The sequence below is a fragment of the Acartia tonsa genome, chromosome 7, assembly GCF_053477335.1.
Source record: "Acartia tonsa isolate MP-2025a chromosome 7, ASM5347733v1, whole genome shotgun sequence".
Lineage (NCBI taxonomy): Eukaryota > Metazoa > Arthropoda > Copepoda > Calanoida > Acartiidae > Acartia > Acartia tonsa.
This window is the reverse complement of record NC_137266.1, coordinates 52,609,438-52,627,085: the sequence shown is the minus strand read 5'-3', so window position 1 is coordinate 52,627,085 and position 17,648 is coordinate 52,609,438. Positions and strand designations below refer to the sequence as shown.

General features: G+C 33.2%; 1 protein-coding gene across 4 annotated transcripts in view; it reads left to right on the top strand.

Annotated features, from left to right (window-relative positions):
• LOC145323986 (uncharacterized) overlaps nt 1-17,168 on the top strand; it is a 73,817-nt gene extending 56,649 nt beyond the window's left edge. Inside the window, exons 1-8 of one of the 4 annotated variants that reach the window (XM_080166619.1) lie at nt 9,001-9,064; nt 9,723-10,741; nt 11,221-11,429; nt 12,050-12,166; nt 12,593-12,846; nt 13,015-13,196; nt 13,509-13,559; nt 15,822-17,168. In XM_080166619.1, the coding sequence (XP_080022745.1) occupies nt 9,739-10,741; nt 11,221-11,429; nt 12,050-12,166; nt 12,593-12,846; nt 13,015-13,196; nt 13,509-13,559; nt 15,822-16,264 (2,259 nt within the window). In that variant the 5' untranslated portion in view covers nt 9,001-9,064; nt 9,723-9,738 and the 3' untranslated portion in view covers nt 16,265-17,168. Of the gene's footprint in view, nt 1-9,000; nt 9,065-9,722; nt 10,742-11,220; nt 11,430-12,049; nt 12,167-12,592; nt 12,847-13,014; nt 13,197-13,508; nt 13,560-15,821 lie in introns of those variants that run through there. The other 3 variants (XM_080166620.1, XM_080166621.1, XM_080166622.1) reach the window with 3 other exon arrangements.
• Nucleotides 17,169-17,648: the final 480 nt, after the last annotated feature.

The following is a 17,648-nucleotide window of genomic DNA, read 5'->3' as shown; positions in this document are numbered from 1 at the left end:
TTATTAAAAAAATAATACGTAATTTTTCAATGTTGAGTTCGTTCAAGTCTCTTCGTAAAAAAAATCGATTTTTTTTGTGATTACTCTTGGGAGGTTGGTGGTACCCTCCCCCAAACTAGTTATAAACCTTGTTGGGACCTATGAGAAGCAACCCTGTAAAGGAGAACCCTATCAGTTCAGCGGTTAGCGAGATCCTTCGGTATAAACAAACAGACAGACAGACAAACACACATCCTTTTACTTTATTATAAGGATAAAATAAGTGAAGTTAGAACCATGGTTTTATATTGCCCACGGAAACGCAAATGAAAATAGTAATCCAATAATAAAGATTGGACTTAAGATTTTTTAATCACGTTTCTGTGGCCAACTGAAATATATAAATGGATATAATATACATGGATGTTATGGCAGGGGAAATTTTATCATCAATTTTGGTTGCTACTTTAGTCCTCATGTATTGGTCAGTTCTTTCTTCTAATAGGAGAAGGGGAAGGGGTGGAAGGGGGGTATAGTTATATTAGCCAGCTTGAAGGACTATTTTATTAGAGTAGGGGAAAATATGGTGCAACATCCAAGAAATTATATATCCATTAACATAAATGATAAAAATATTTACATTGTGAGTAAATATGGTACTATATATGATTAAGATATTACTTTAGTTTGGCTTTAATACGGATCTTAAGGGATTGTGGTAATACGACACCCAGACGGACAGGCCGTTTACAGAGTTGCTTCGCTGTGACTTATGATAACAAACCCCCTGCACTAATCTGATTATATCACCATCTATCTCATGACCGCTGTTGACCCCGCACCCAGCGGTCAAACTAGCCTGCCTAAATGTGGGGAGGGGACTCAAACATGCAACTATCACGAGTGCCTCACGCGCTTATATAACCGGGAGGCGTTGCCTCCCCTTTTACCACCGCTGCCCCCACAGCCTGTCTGCCGTCGGGAGTTAAGCCCTAGCGCCCCACACCCCCTTCAAACCTAACCATTGTTATAATCTGTTGTATATATATAGTAAACATAACTTGTAAATATTATTCAGTTTAAATATATAATTTCTGTATGATTGAATCCTGCTTGTTTGTTTGGTAGAATACTTAAAGGCTAGGGCTCGTTGAATCCGAACTCGTTACCCCGTGGGCCGAGAACGCTCGGCTTACCAGAGGATAAGACAATGGACGATAAATCGATGTACATCCTAAATGATAATCACAAAAATATAATCTTAAATTATTGGTTTGAATTTTATAAAAGGTATCCATTTTTGAAGCCTACGGATGAGAGCACGTGTTTTATTACGATTTACAGTCCAATGCCCCTAATAGTTAAGGATCTTAAGGTGTGAGACAATGGACAAAAATTTTATAAAAATTAAATAAAATTAAATAAAATCCCCCAAAGTTTTTAAGCCAACAAATAAAGATATACGTGGTTATAAAACCAATTAGTCAGCAGTTAGCAAGTTCCTAAAAAGGTTACTTAAGGGAAAAGACAATGAAGGATAAATTGATATATGTACATTCCCGATGACAATAAACAAAGTTATCCCTCAAAAAAAGTAATAAACGTTTTTGATTCAACCAATAAGATATTGAGATCCCAAAACTTTGGGTATCAGTATAATTTGTGGTCCAACGTCCCTCCCACTTTGTTTTAATTGGTCTTTTATACCCTGATTACAAGAGTTATAAATAAATCCCCCCCCCCCCCCACCCGAAAAAAATGTTGTTTTATAATGTAAAAAAAGTTTTAATTTCATCTAAATCAAAGTTTTAATTTAATCTTACAATCGTTTCAAGTTCTGTAAAAATAATATAAGATATCATTTGAAATTTTATGTTTTTCTTAAACCTTTTTCTTGAGTTAGTAGAGTTGATTCATACTTAAAAGACAAATTCTTATAAAAAAGTAATAAGATCTCTGTTTGTTTGTTTCAAATGAGCTTGCTAACCACTGAACCGATAAGGTTCTCCTTTATAATGAAGCTTCTCATGGTTCCTTTGAACTATTTTTGGGAAGGGTAATCCAACCAATTATTTTTTAGTGGGGGGGGGGTTATTTATTTTTTTATTTTTTCTTTTAAAACGAAAATAAAAAAAATAGAGATTCATGTCTAAAATGAACGTACGGACATTCTAGTAACTATTATAGAGTTGCTACGCTTTCTAAATCGTACCTAATGACTATATGAATCACCATGCAAAATTTGGAATCGATAGAATCGAATTTATAGACAGCTTTAACGGATATTAAATAAAAAAATATAAGATTAAAACCAGCTTTGTTAGCCCTGAGGGGTCGAAGGTTCAGGCTTAAAAACTGGTATTAATTTTATGATTTATATTTGAATATTCGTGGAAAACTGTCCATAAATTCGATTCTATCGATTCCAAATTTTGCATGGTTATTCATATAGTCAATCAATTACAACAGGGTACAATTATATAAACGAAGCATCTCTATAATCAAGCCCTAAAAATGTAAGTATGTCCTTAATCAGTATCATGTATTTAGCATTTTTGCAACAACTTTACCTATAATTTTTTAGACTTAATTATGTATAATGGATTTTATTCTGGTACCCAAAACTAATGTCAACTAGTTTTGTTAATCGTTCGTTTTTGGTACTTGTATTGAATTTTTGATTGGCTGGTATCAAACATGTAGTTTCCAAACTTTTTTTTAAAATATTTGATAATAAAACAATAATCCACAGAAGAGGGGATTTTGTTTTATAAACAATGGGGATGTAGTAAAATGTAAATCTTTCAACCAATAAATAAACCTGTTGGACATAGCCTAGTTGTAGAGAATAGCTACGACCCTGAAAATGTTTGCTTTATTAAGATCAAGCTTGTTTGTTAAGATAAACTTTTATTCTTTATTGACATTTTTAAAAGCGAAGCTTTCCTATAATTAGGGTTGTTCGTCCGGAAGTGTTAGCTCTTTTCTTTACCCATGTTAGAATTGTCCTATCGATTTCAAACTTTGTATGATGATTTCTATAAAATTAGATATAATTTAGAAACAGTAGCAACTCTATTATGGTTACCTGAAAGTCCGTACTTCCATTTAAAACATGCTTATTTTCTTACATCTTGTCAACATTTTTTCTGATTTTAGAGCTCCGCTTTCATGGATGTTTTCTTGTTTAATGTAACCTTCGCCTTTGTTGACGTCAATCACTGATATCTTTAATGAATTTTTTTAAAAGCTAATCTTTCCTACAATTATAGTCTCTCCATACGTAACAGTTGTCTCTTATCATTACTTAATTAGGCAAATTAGAATTGTTCAATCGTTTTCAAACTTTGCATTTTTATTCCAGTAACCCATGGGTATGATTAAGAAAGCTATCCTACTCGATAATTGTTACCATAAAGTCCGCACGTTAATGTTTTAGTAACGGATAGCTTTTTCCGTTTATTTAATCATGTTAAAATTGTTCTATCGATTTCAAACTTTACATGATGATTCCTGTAGTAGTAAATTACGATTTAGAGAGCGTAGCAACTCTATAATCATTACTAGAAAGTCCGTTTATGAATGTTATTATCCTTGTACTTTGTAAAATTTATTGACCTTAAAAGTGAACACTATTTTTTACGTGTCTTTTTGATTGGCCTTTTATCTTTGTTTGTTTATTATTTCTTACTTTAAATAAATATATAATGTAAAAATAAGGTCAGTTGAATTTGAGTTGCCGATTGTGTACACAGTTTCCTTGGTGTTTCCTCATCCTAACTCAATATTTACTACTAGCTAAAAAAAGCTTCAAACTTCCCCTAAAAAATCAAAATCTTAATTTTAAAAAAATTTAAATTTGGAATGTATACCTAATGTATAAATCGTGGCACCATCCCAGTTGAGGAGATTCTACCCCATGTGAAAAATAACCCTCCCCCCCCCCCCCCAACTCAAAATCTGGCAAAATAAAGCCCCCAGGGCATCATGTAATTTTGTACCCCATCTTAAATTTTGGTCCCTTTAGTTTTCAATGTATAAAACAAAGCTTAGCTGTAATAAACTATGAGTTATAGGGGTACAAAAATTGATATCGGGGGCATTTTTTTGTAAAATATTACATATGGGGGGCATTTTTTGTGATAGGGTAAAATATTACATATGGGGGCCATTTTTTGTGATAGTGTAAAATATTACATATGGGGTGATTTTTTTTCATGAATGGGGTAGCTTCAAATGCTTACTTCTGGAGAACCGTAAGAGATAGAGGCCTAGTTGCCTGACTGTGGTAACTCAGATTTACATAAGGAAGCCATATATGCACATAGGGTACCAAAATTTGATATGAGGTATTTTTTTTCATGACGGGGGTAGGTTCAAGTGCTTATATCTGAAGAACCATAAGAGATAGAGGCCTAGTTGCTTGACTGTGGAAACTCAGATTTTCATAAAGAAGCCAGATATGCTCATGTGGGTACAAAATTTAATATGGGGTCATTTAAAAAAAAAATGGGTGTAGGTTCAAGTGCTTACATCTGATAAGAGATAGAGGGTAGTTATTTGACTGTGGTAACTCAGATTTCCACAAGAAAGCCAAATATGCACATGGGGGTATAAAATTTAATGTGGGGGTCATTTTTCCATGATGGTAGGTAAAAATTGAATATAGGGGCCAATTTTTTTATGAGGGGGGGGGGACATTAATTTAGGTAAGGTCAGGTCAGGTCATGTTAGGTTAGGTAATATCAAGTAGCCCTGCAGGGGTTAAGTTAGGTTAAGATGGGTTAGGTTAGGTTAGGTTAAGATGGGTAAGTTAGGGTAGGTAATATTGAGCCCTCTAGGGTTAGAGTGCCCCACAGAAGTTAGGTAATATGATTAGCCCTGCAGAGTTTGGGCCCCCGCTAGGGTTATGTAATATGAGTAGCCCAACAGGGTTAGCGCAGCCTGCAGGGATTAGGTAAAATTGAGTAACCCTGCAGGGTTAGGGCCCCTCGCAGGGGATAGGTAATATTGATTAGATTAGATTAGATTAGATATTTTTTTATGACACACATAACAAATAATAATAATAACAGTATTATAATACAGGTATTAAATATTCATATACAAACAATAAAATTGAATATGAATAAAAATTAAGGACAGGTCAATCAGACAATAATTATGTACAGTGTCAAAGGACTAAACAATCTTGTGAGAGTTAATATTGGATAGCCTTTTTTAATAGGTAATATAGCCACACAGGGTTAGGGCCCATGGCATGAATTAGGTAATATTGAGTAGCCCCACAGGGTAAGAGCCCCCCCCCCGCAGGGGTTAGATAATATTGAGAAGCCCTGCAGGGTTAGGGCCCCCTGCAGAGGTTAGGTAATAGAGTAGCCCCACAGGGTTAGGGCCCCCTGCAGGGGTAAAGGTAATAGAGTAGCCCTACAGGGTTAGGGCCCCCTGCAGGGGTTAGGTAATAGAGTAGCCCCACAGGGACCAAAACCCTCCGGCGTACTCAATTTTACATAACCTAATCTAATTCTTCCCCTGCATGGATTAGGTAATATTGAGTAGCCCTGCAGAGTTAGGGCCCCCCACAAGCGTTAGGTAATATGAGTAGCCCTGCAGGTAGGGCCCCCTGCAGGGGTTAGGTAATAGGGTAGCCTCACAGGGTCAGGGCCCCCCTGCAGGGGTTAGGTAATATTAAGTGGCATCTTGGGGCTACTCAATTTTACCTAACCTAACCTAATTTCTCCACTGCAGGGATTAAGTAATATTGAACAGCCCTGCAGGGTTAGGGCCTCCCACAGGGGTTAGGTAATATTACCTAACCTTAAGTGACCTGACCTAACCTAACGCCCCTCATCATAAAAATTGGCCCATATATTAAATTTTTACCCACCATCATGGGAAAATTACCCTCATATTAATATTTGTACCCCCATGTGCATTTATGGATTCCTTGTGGAAATCTGAGTTAACTAGTCCTCTATTTCTTACGGTTCTCCAAATATAAGCAATTGAACCTAACCCCATCATGAAAAAAGTACCCAATATCAAATTTTGGTACTCCATGTGCATAAATGGCTTCCTTCTGTAAATCTAAGTAACCTTAGTCAAGCAACTAGGCCTCTATTTCTTACGGTTCTCAAGATATAAGCACTTGAACCTATCCCATCATGAAAAAAATACCCCATATCAAATTTTGGTACTCCATGAGCATAAATGGCTTTCTTATGTAAATCTGAGTTACCACAGCCAAGCAACTAGGCCTCTATCTCTTACGGTTCTCCAGATATAAGCACTTGAAGCTACCCCATCATTAAAAAATGACCCCATTTTAATTTTTGGACCTCCATGTGTAAGGTTTAACCCCTTACTTCAATTTTGATATCATAGCATTGTTTGCTACCCTATGTGTGATTTCAACACCTAGTCATGTTTTGAATATCCAGAAATATATTTTACTATATTTAATTGCTTATATCTGTAAATCCCCCCTCCATCAATTTTGGTACCTTATATACTAAAAATGGCCTCTCTTAATGAATCTGAAAATTGAAGAATCAGATTTTAAGATGGGATCAAAAATACATGATGCCCCGGAGGGGGGGGGGGGGTATTTTGCCAGATAGGGAACGGGTGGGGTTTATTTTGCCAGATGGGGTAAATTCTCACTCCTCAACTTGGAACATCCCATAAATCGTTTATACATTTAAATTTAGATTTTTTTAAAGTTTAAATATTGAGATAGGATGAGGAAACACCAAGGAAACTGTGTACACATTCGGAAATTCAAATTTAGTGCATCGAGGAAACTGTGTACACAATTGGCAACTCCTATTCAGCTGACCAAAAATAATTATTATAATCAGAAGCTGCTATAAAGCCAATTAATTCCATTTGAAATTGCCGAAAATTCACTTTGTCTGTCCATTTGTCTATAACGCGCGGGGTTTACGTGTATAATTAGTATATCAAAAATTAGTTAAAATTCTGTAGGGAGGGAGGTGGTACCCTCTCCCAAATTGGTTATAAACCTTCCATATACCTATAAGAAGCTTTACTGTAAATGTTAACCATATATTGATTCAGCGATTTGAGGTATCCTTCAGCAGGAATATTATCAGGACCAGCAGCTTTATTATTCTTAAGAGTCTTTAAACCCTCCTTGATTTCCCCAACTCTAGGTTGAGGGAAATATCTATTTTTATCCATAGTAACCTAATCTAAATTGTTTGTTCATAATATTACTTAGTATTGTGTTTACCTTTCTTCAATAAAGTTGTATATATTTTAGCCCGCTGGTGTTTGGGTATAGGGGCAAAGCTTCTCTATAAACACCAGTTCGGCCTGCCACATGTGTCTTTCGCCTTTGCCCACTCTAGCTCAAAAGCAACAAATTTTTACACATGTCTTCACACGCATAACTTCTAAGAAAATAGGAAATTTTTGACAGACGTAATAACCTGCTCTGCTTGGATTCTTGTCTGATAATTAAAGTCTCAATAACCAATAAACTGATTGGGTTCTCTACTTTAGGTAAGCTTTATATAAATTCAGTGATGGATTTGGGCTAATTTTTTTTTCAAATTTGATCCTTGGGATTGTTTTGAGCTTTTTAGAAATAATACCTTTCGTGATATCGCCTCTCTTAAGTGTCATATTTTTACAGTAGCTTTTCTCCTATTTCTAGGGCACTAACCTAACCTATCAAAAGCTACTATGAAAATATGATGAATAAGAGGGCGTTGTCACGAAAGGACTATACTTTTTCTCAATTTCGAGTTTTCCAAATTAGAAAACCATTAACACTTTACCATTTTCCTCAATTTTTCTGGATAAATCTGGATTTCATGGCCTTTTCTGTGAAAAGTCTTAAACTGAATTATTTGCCCATTGTCCCAACCCTGTATCCCTGATGTCTATAGATTTTGGTCTTTGCTACTTATGAATGTTGTTATACTTGTTCTTATCTTTCTTAAATTAAAAAAAAAATTTCCATACTTTTATAGTTTAGGTAAACACATTCAAATATTATCATCAGCCTTTATGGCAAACAAAATTTAATTAAAGTCCCCAAAGTTATTGAGCCAATTATAAGAAAACGTAATAATAAAACTTTGGGAACTAGTGTAATAGAAAGCCCATTGTCCCCTTGCTCCGTGATTTATTTTACAGTGCTTGTGTTTCTTCTTCCTTTTTGAGTTTTTTTTAATTGCTTCAAATTAACAAGGATGACAACATCCATAAAAGCAAAGCTCTGAAATGGAAGGACAAACAAACATTAACACTTGTAGAATGTTAGAAGTGAATAAGCAGAACATAAATGTAATATGCTTTAAAAAATTGTAAGTAAATTTGATTAAATACATAGTACTGTTTAGGGACATACTGAGGTTTTTAGGACTTGATTATAGAGATGCTTTGCTATAACATTGTACCTTGTTGTTATGGGAATCAGTATTAAAAAAATCAGATGAATGGGATAAGTTTAACATACAAAATTTTGTTGTCAAAAAAAAGCAGCTTGATTTAAATGGAAAGTTTGAATTCAATAGGACAATTCTAACCTGTTTAAATTAACAAAAAGAGCTAACCGTTACGGACGTAAGGACTAATCGACCCTAATTAAATAAACCTTCGCTTTTAACAATATGTGGATGAATTAGCTCTATTGAAGACCCAAAACTGCATGTAAAAAATTGTATAATTTTTTATCAATATTTGCCCCAATGTGCACTGATTATTGTGATTTGATAAATGTTTTTATAGCATGGACGACAGACTGACGGACCAAATTAGTTGTAAACTGGATACTCTTTGGTAGGGTGTATCTTCAAAAAAAACAGCAGCAAATAACATTATATTAATTATAAGATTTTTAAGATAGATAGGAGAGACAAACTAGTCTCTTCAGGTAGAAGTTAGTCTTTGTGCTTTGCTTGCTTGGGTAGTGATATCCTTGTTTTCTATGAATTTATACAAAAAAAGCTCTGTTTTATTCAAATGAAGACCTAATGATATATAAATTTCAGATATTCAAAAATGTATAGGAAGTGTTAATTAGATGTTGAATTCTTCTCACAAAACAAGCCAGGTATTTTCATTTATAATAAAAAGTAGAATAATGTATGTCACTCTGTCCCTTAAGATCTCGGTAATCACTGAACCAATTGGATTCTACTCTTCAGAGAATATACCTACTAAATCTTATTCATCATTGACTTGATATATTTTATATTGACAAAAATTTTCATTTTTTTTCACAATTTATACCTCAAAATCCTATTTTTCCATAGTATATTTAATTGGAGTTTTATTTGAGATATTTTAACTATGAAAAGGTGTAGTTTATTGTGAAAATGTAATTAGTTCCTAGCATTTTAACTATATGTCCAAAATAAGCTTATAATTATGAAATTTCTATTATGCATACTTTTTTACTATATCACTTTTTTGTTAATGAAGCTGAAAGCTTCTAATATATGTGTTATAATAGGGTCTACTTGTGGCAGTCTTTCAGTAGTTATGGCAGTGTATTTCTATTTATGTTAAAAACACACTGTACCTAATTAATGAAAGATATTTAAGTCCCTGCATTGGGGAGGCCTATACCCAACAGAAATAAATACATACAAAATCCCTAAATAATATTAAAGTTGAAGAGTATGAAAATTGCGTTAAAGATAATATGGCTTAGGGTGAAAATACACCTATAGGAAATTTGGGTAAATAATTTCTTTCTGTTTTTTTAGGAAACAAACTAGAACTATGGCTTACAGTCAATCTACAAATACAGACAGCCTTTCTGATATTGCAGAACAGATTAAACAAATACTTAATGATGGTCCCAAAGAGCAACTAGATATCAGAGTAAGGCCGGCAACTGAGACCTACTGTGAAGCAAAATGGGATAATTATCCCATGAAAACTTCACCAAGAGGACTTGCAGTAATTTTTAATTATGACATAATCCCAAACCATGAACGCAGGGAGGGTAGTAGGGAAGATGTCAAAAATCTAGAAGAACTGTGCAAGCAATTAGAATTTGAAGTTATCACCTACATTGATCGCACTAAACAAGAAACTTTAGATAAACTAGATTCCTTAAGAAAAAATCCATTGATGCAAACAACAGATATGCTCATGGTGTTTATCATGTCACATGGGAACAAGAGCTCAATAATATGTTCTGATGGAAAGCCGTTGGAAACTGAAAAAATATTAAGAAAGTTTACCTGTATAGAACTCAAAGGAAAGCCAAAGTTTATTGCTTTCCAGGCATGTAGAGGTGAAGATGAAGAAGTTGGTATATCAAATAAGATCATGGTAGATTCATCGTCAGCTCAATATGATTCAATGTGGCAGGACATGTATATAGTGTATAGTGCAATACCTGGCTATGTGTCGTATAGAACTAGAAGAGGAAGTTGGTTTATACAATCTTTAGTCAGAGTATTCATGAACAATGCTTGGAATTGTAATCTAAAAACTTTGCTCAGGGACGTGGGAATTGTAATGAACTGTCTAAGCAAAGATGAAAACAAACAAATGATAGAACTTGTTGAACGAGGATTCACAAAAAATCTTTATTTTAATCCTGGCTTGAAGATGAACATCACTAACCCTAGCTTGAAGAATAAGGAGAAGAATGTAAATGACCCTGGCATGAAGAAGCATAACATTAATCCTGGCTTAACCTTTACTGACCATGAGATAGAGAAGAGCATGCAAACACTTGGCTTGTCTAATGCTGATGACATCTTAAAGAAAGGTATCTTGCTTTGCAATTAAAAATATGTGGTGTCCCACTTAATCATATTTTGTTTTGTCACTAAAAAATGTTACAGTAATTTAAAATTGAATTGCCAGTCTACTACTGACTGTTTTTTGAAATTATGTTGAAAAATCCGCAAAATAAACAGAAAAAAATCTACATGGTATTACTTAAAAGTTACCAGTTTAGTTTTCAATACTCACCAATATGACTGGTTTTATATGGCAATAAAAAAAACAAGAGTCAAGAATCTTTGGTGTATACATGAATGACATTTAAAATTTAAATAAAATTTTAGGTCTTTTGATCTCCTATGTATGTATACCAAAAACCTGGACTATTGTAGATATTTTGTTGGCTTACAAAACCAGTTCTATGATTTTAAGGAGAAGTCTGTGTGATCAGATTCAACAGCTGGTAGCTGTCAAAGCTTACTAAGGCTTGTTGTATATCTTATTCATGTATAATTATTTCAGTGGCTAAGATAGAACTGCCTGGCCTTGATGGAAGAGATAAGAGGACCAGGCTTTGGTGTATTGCCCTCAGACCAGCATTGGCCCAGAAAATTGAAAAGAGTGGAGGCATGCTCAGATTTCTGGACAATACTCCTGGACCAAACCCGAAACTTGTACTAGATAGTTGCTTTGTGCATTTTGGGTTAATAATGCTGAAAGATAATTACAAGGTAAGTAAATATTCTTGTTATCTAATGTAATACTTTAATGCCCACTATAGGATATTAAGTGAAGTAATATCCACCTGACAAGCAACCCTTTAATTGCATAAAGGGGGAGGTCATTTTCTAGTAAATTCCGTAAAGGTGTGTGTGTTATAAGGCCTAAAAATAGTAGTAGAACGATAAGGTGCTCTATATATTTGTATTCCCTATTGAATAGAACAATAGGGAGCACCTTATCGTTCTACTACTATTTTTAGGCCTTATAACACACACACCTTTACACACCTTTACGGAATTTACTAGAAAATGACCTCCCCCTTTGTCTTGAACTCCTAAATGTTTATGGTCCAAGGCATACCTGGTACTCTTTCTAGTATAAATATAGCAGCAGTAGGTACAATTATTAACATCTTTAGTATAGTATATATCTTTATTTATAAATTTATTTAGATTTATACAAATATTTGATATTTTTGAGGGCTTATTTTTCTTAAGCGTTAGGTGTAAATAATTATAGATAATATATTTGAAAGCTAGAGAAAAATATTTTTTTAATCAATTGATGTTTGTCAAGAAAGATTCATTATCAAACATTTATATAATGAATTATATGAATATTTTTTAAGGGATCAGAACAGAATTCCCGGAGTTTCTTAAACTTTATGAAAGATGATAGAGATTCTTTTACTGCTTATGCAGCTGCAAGATTCAAGGATTTAAAAACAAAACATGACAATGCACAGGTGTAATTTATTTGTTATTTTTTTTATTTTTAACTAGTGGCTTTGCCCCTAACCTCTAGGGGCTTTTTCCCTAAGAGGTAATCTAAGAAAGAAAATAAAGTAGAATTTTGAATTAATTGCCTAAAAAAAATTTTGTTTTTGTTTTTTGGGGGGGGGTTGTAGGTGACCCACCCCCCAAAAAAATAGCTTAAATCCACCAAAGGACCAGTATTTATGTTCCCTGAAGAGCAGAATCCAATTGGTTCAGTGGTGTCTGCAATCTTAAGTAACGTACAGACATCAAGCTTCTTTGTATTATAGATAACAACAAATAATTTTGTATTAAGAAATAATAAAGACAATAATTATATTTCTCATTTAGTCTGCTCTGGTTTATATTCTGGGAAATATTTTACACTATAACTAATATAATTTTTCTTTATTTAGTCTGCTCTGAATAAAACACTGAGATTTGTCCAACAACTATGGCCTTTCTCTAACATAAAGTGGACTTTGGACAAAGCAGATGGATTGTTATCACAATCTAAGTTACCTTCGTGGGCTTCCAAGTTTCATTGTGGTCTATCAGACTTCGAGGAGAAAATTACTGATTTCAGAGAATATCAGATAGAAAAGTTCCTGAGAAACGTTTACAGCAAGAAATGTGACAACTCATTGGTACCACTCTATCATGCTCACAGGTATGAATAGTGAATTCAAATTTCCATGAAATACAGATTAGATAGATTATTTTTGAATAAAATATGTACAATAAAAATACTGGGAAAATAAGTTGGATATTTTATATACCAAACAATGATAATACTCAGAATAATATCATTCTATGGTATCAAATTTAATTTTTTAAGGTTCCTGATCTATGTGAGAGCGCTCTACTGTCTCCTGAAGCTGACCTACCTGGCACATGTCCCTGAGAAATTTCTGGAGCGGTTACCTGGCTTTAATCCTGTTGAAGAGGCCCTTGATGAAATAGAAGCCACAGAGTTGTGTGTGAGGAAATTTACTGATGTTTGCAATTCATTACTCTCAGGTAAGAATCATCTTAGGATTATTAATCCTTTTTAGATCATGTTTAAGGCTTTTAAGATGAGTACCTAAATGTTAGAATATAAATTAGTGTTAAAAAGTACTTGTTCTTGGCAGATTTTTTTTATTTATCTTGACAAAATTGCTTCTATTTACAATTTACTGTTTCAGACTGTATAGGACTATTTTGATGTGTATTGCTTGAAACTCATTAAATTAAATTATTTTTTTAAATTAAGGTTTAATTTCAATTTTAAGCTACATTTGCTTTGGGCTTTCTTTACAGATTTTTAACTTATAGAAATAAATGATATAGGATTTTTTGAAGCTGCTTTGACTGCCAAGCCTGAATGGAGAGCTCATCTATGTAAGTATCATTAGACATCCTATTTTATAAAGTAGTAAGCGTTTTTTGTCTGTCCAAAAGGATCTTGCTAACTGCTGAACCGGTAAGGTTCTCCTTTACAGTGAAGCTTCCTATAGGTCCTGGGGAGGTTTTAAACTATTTTTGGGGAGGGTGTCTTCACTCCCCTCCCTCCCCCTCAAAAATATCTTTTTACTCTTTTGAAACTCAAATTTAAAATGGGATGACTTTCCCCCTCTTACCTTAAGTTCCCTAGAGGCTTCTAGGGGGCGTAGCCGCTAGTTTGTATATATAGAAATTCATTTTCTAATCACCTTTAGATGACGAAGCCCAATCTGTCCCACTGTCAGGAAGACGATTCCCTTTTCTCCCATCTCTTTTGAAGAGATTTTCTTCCCCCCCCCCTTCCCTTTTTCTTTTCCCTTTATATGACGTCACTAGCGGCTTCGCCCCTAGCCTCTAGGGACGAAGCCCAATGAGATAATTTTAAAAAATTTTAAATTTAAGGTAAAAAAATCTATTTCTGGTGCTGCCGCCAATAATTTATGTGAAGTTTTTGTTTTGTTTTTTTTTTGGGGGGGGGCAAATTTTCATTTTTGGGGGGGTTGGGGGTGTCCCACCCCCCAAGAAAATAGCTTAAAACCACCATAGGACAAATAGGTATAAATCCTGAAGAGTAGAATCAGATCAGTTCACTGGTTACCGAGATCTTAAGGGACAGACGGACAGACAGACAGACAGACAGACATCATTCTACTTTGTATTATGGATATAGGAATCATCTTCCTCACAGTGGGATATATACAAATTGACAAAAAACGTCCTGTTATCAAAAACATCTGAGATTTGTGGTTAATTTCGCAGCTTTTTGAGAGAGAAAAATTAAAACTGGAGATCAGCATATTTTTGTCTATATCTGTTATGATCTAAATTCAACAAGATCTCATAAACAGCTGGACCATAACATTGGAATTATTTAATTATTCATCTGCTGAAGACATAAATTACCACACCTCTAAGAAAATTCACTAAATGACCAGAAAAATAAATTATGCCTTTAGTGTTTCTTGAATACTTACAAATAAAATAATGAAATAGGATAACAACATCCATAGATACGCAGCTCAATAAATCAGACAGACTAATAAAAACTGACTGATATTTTTAAAGTGACAATTGATTCAAAAATCAGCATAAATATGTCCCATATTACAGGTTTAAAATGCAAGAAAATAGTGCACATTGACAAGAAATTATCATTTAAAAAACAAGGATGACAACATCCATAAAAGCGAAGCTCTAAAACAGTAGGACAAACGGAAATTAACACTTGTATAGTGTCAGAACTGAATAATCAGAATATAAATGAATAAGAGTCAAAGCAAAATCATGAGTAAATTTGCTGAAAAACTTCTTGATACAGGAAAATGTTTATGGACAGACTTACATATTTAGGACTTGATTATAGAGTTGCTTTGCTTATAATATTGTACTTTATTGTCTCAGGAATCAGTATACCAAAAATCAGAACAATCGGATAATTAGATCACATAAAAATTTGTTGTTAAAAAAGTAAAAAATCAACATGTTTAAAATGAACGTACGGACATTATTGTAATGATTATAGAGTTGCTACGCTTTCTAAATTGTACCTATCTACTACATTAATCACCATGCAAAGTTTGAAATTGATAGGAAAATCTTAACATGCCTAAATTAACGAAAAAAAGTATCTTTCTCAGATCGACGTACGGACTGTCCCTAATTATAGAAAAGCTTCACTTCTAAAAATAGCAATTTAAATATTAGTCCCTCCTTAAACTAAAGTAACAGGATGTCTTTTTTGTCTTTTTGTCTGTTTGTGTATTTGTGTGTCTGTCTGTGTGTTTGTACCAAAGGATCTCGCTAACCGCTGAACCGATCGGGTTCTCCTTTACAGGCTAGCTTCTCTTAAGTCCCGGGAAGGTTTATAACTATTTTCTTGGGGGTGGGACACCACCCCCCCCAATAATGAAAAATCCCCCCACAAAAATTTTTTTTTTTTCAATTTTAATAACTAAAATAAAAAATGACGGGGGCCTCCCCAAAAATTTTTTTTTACTTTTTCTTTAAAATCTAAAATAAGAAATTTAATTATTAAATTCGACTCTCTCCTCAAGTGCCCCTAGAGGCCTCTAGGGGGCGTAGCCGCTAGTACTTACTAAAGTGACTGACTAATAAATATAAATAAATCATAGAAAAGCTAATGAAACAAAATTAATCTAGGTTATGTCCCTGATTTTGCTGACATACCAAGAACAAATGAGAACTTTGTTAAAGATGAATGCTGGGACACTTTGAAATATGGTGGGTCATACAACTATAAGACGAATATGAAGGTGTATCAAACACAGGAAATACCAGGGTTCACAAGATTATATGAAACAGATACAAAGGCAGAGGATATTCATAGATATGAAGATAACAAAGTCCAGGATGGAGGTTTCAGAGCTATATTTAATAGTGGAGTCAGTTGCTTCGGGCAACGTAAATTTGACAAAAGTTCAGATGATGGGGAGGAGGATAGGGAATATCGTTTATACAAATATGCTGCTAGTGGGGATATTGAGTATGATGAACAGATTTGGGTACATGGTCAGGATAAAGAATGGAGATTACTCACTAAATATACATTTAATCCTGACAAACTTGAGTGGAACAAAAAATGATTTGTAAATTGATTATTATTTGATTTATTGATTCATTGATTGACGTTGATAATAGGTATAGTAGCTATAGACATTATTTTAGGTATGTTAGAATAGCTCTACTAATTTTAAACTTAGCAAAAATGATTCCTATATTGGTTATTAGCGGCTTCGCCCCTAGAGGCCTCTTGTTGGCACTTAAATATTTTCTTTCAAAATATCTAATTTTAGAAATAGTTATTTATTATAGACAGTTTTCTACGGATATTAAAATGATAATTTATAAAATTAAAACTAGTTTTATAAGTTTGGGCCCTCCTCAGGGCTAACAAAACTGGTAATAATTTTATGATTTTAATTTCAATATTCATATAAAGTTCGGTTCTAATCCAGCGGATATTAATCGGTGTTAAAGCCATACTGGAATAATACTTATTTTATCTTTAGAACAAATGAATGCTTTCAAATGAATTGATAATTATCAAATAATAAATACATTTACAAAAACATATTTTCCATTTAAGATTAGATTTAGAAAATAATATGAAACAAAATCAATTTTGTTTTATATCATTTTCTAAAAAGTTTTGTATTAAATGTATATTTAGAAGTAGTCCATTCTTTAACCAAAACCAACCCACCCAAATCCCTCCCCCCCCCCCCCCTTCTAAAAAACTAATATTCAATTACTTTTTTTTATTTTCTATCTAAATTCCCATATATCATATTCTTTATTAGATTTATTTCTATTTTCAAAATTGTAACTTAATTTGGAGACTCAATTCCCCTTATATTGTACTTATCTTAATATTAGTTTGATTGATGTTTTTATAATGATTATTTTAAGTTTTAATGATTTTTATTTGATTATATAATATTGTATTTGATTTTCATGTAATTTTAATATAATATATTTTTAAAAAGCTCTGATTTATATTTTCTGCAATTTTCAATTATAGCTTCTCTATAACTTATTTTGTCCTTCAAATTAAACTTTTTGCAAGTTTGCAGATAAGGTTTTAGAATAGTTATTTATCACATAGTATTAAAATACTCGGGGCTAACAAAACTGGTTTTAATCTTTAATAATTTTTATTTTTATTTGCATAAAACTTTGGGTACCTAATTGTTTAAGTTTTAAAAAATGTTTTAAAAATAGAAGTGTTTTAACCTACAGAAGGGATAATTTTGTCTATCATAATATAGGTGTTTTCATACATATATAGATAAGTAGATAGATAGATAAAAAGATAGAAAGGTTTTTTTAAAAATAAGAATGACAACATTAATAAAGGCGAAGCTCTTAAATCTGAAGGCAGGGCAAACGAAAAATAACTTTTGTACAGTGTCAGAAGCAAACATAGTTTGTAAGTTTAAACAAATTTGTTGCAAATATTCTGTAAAC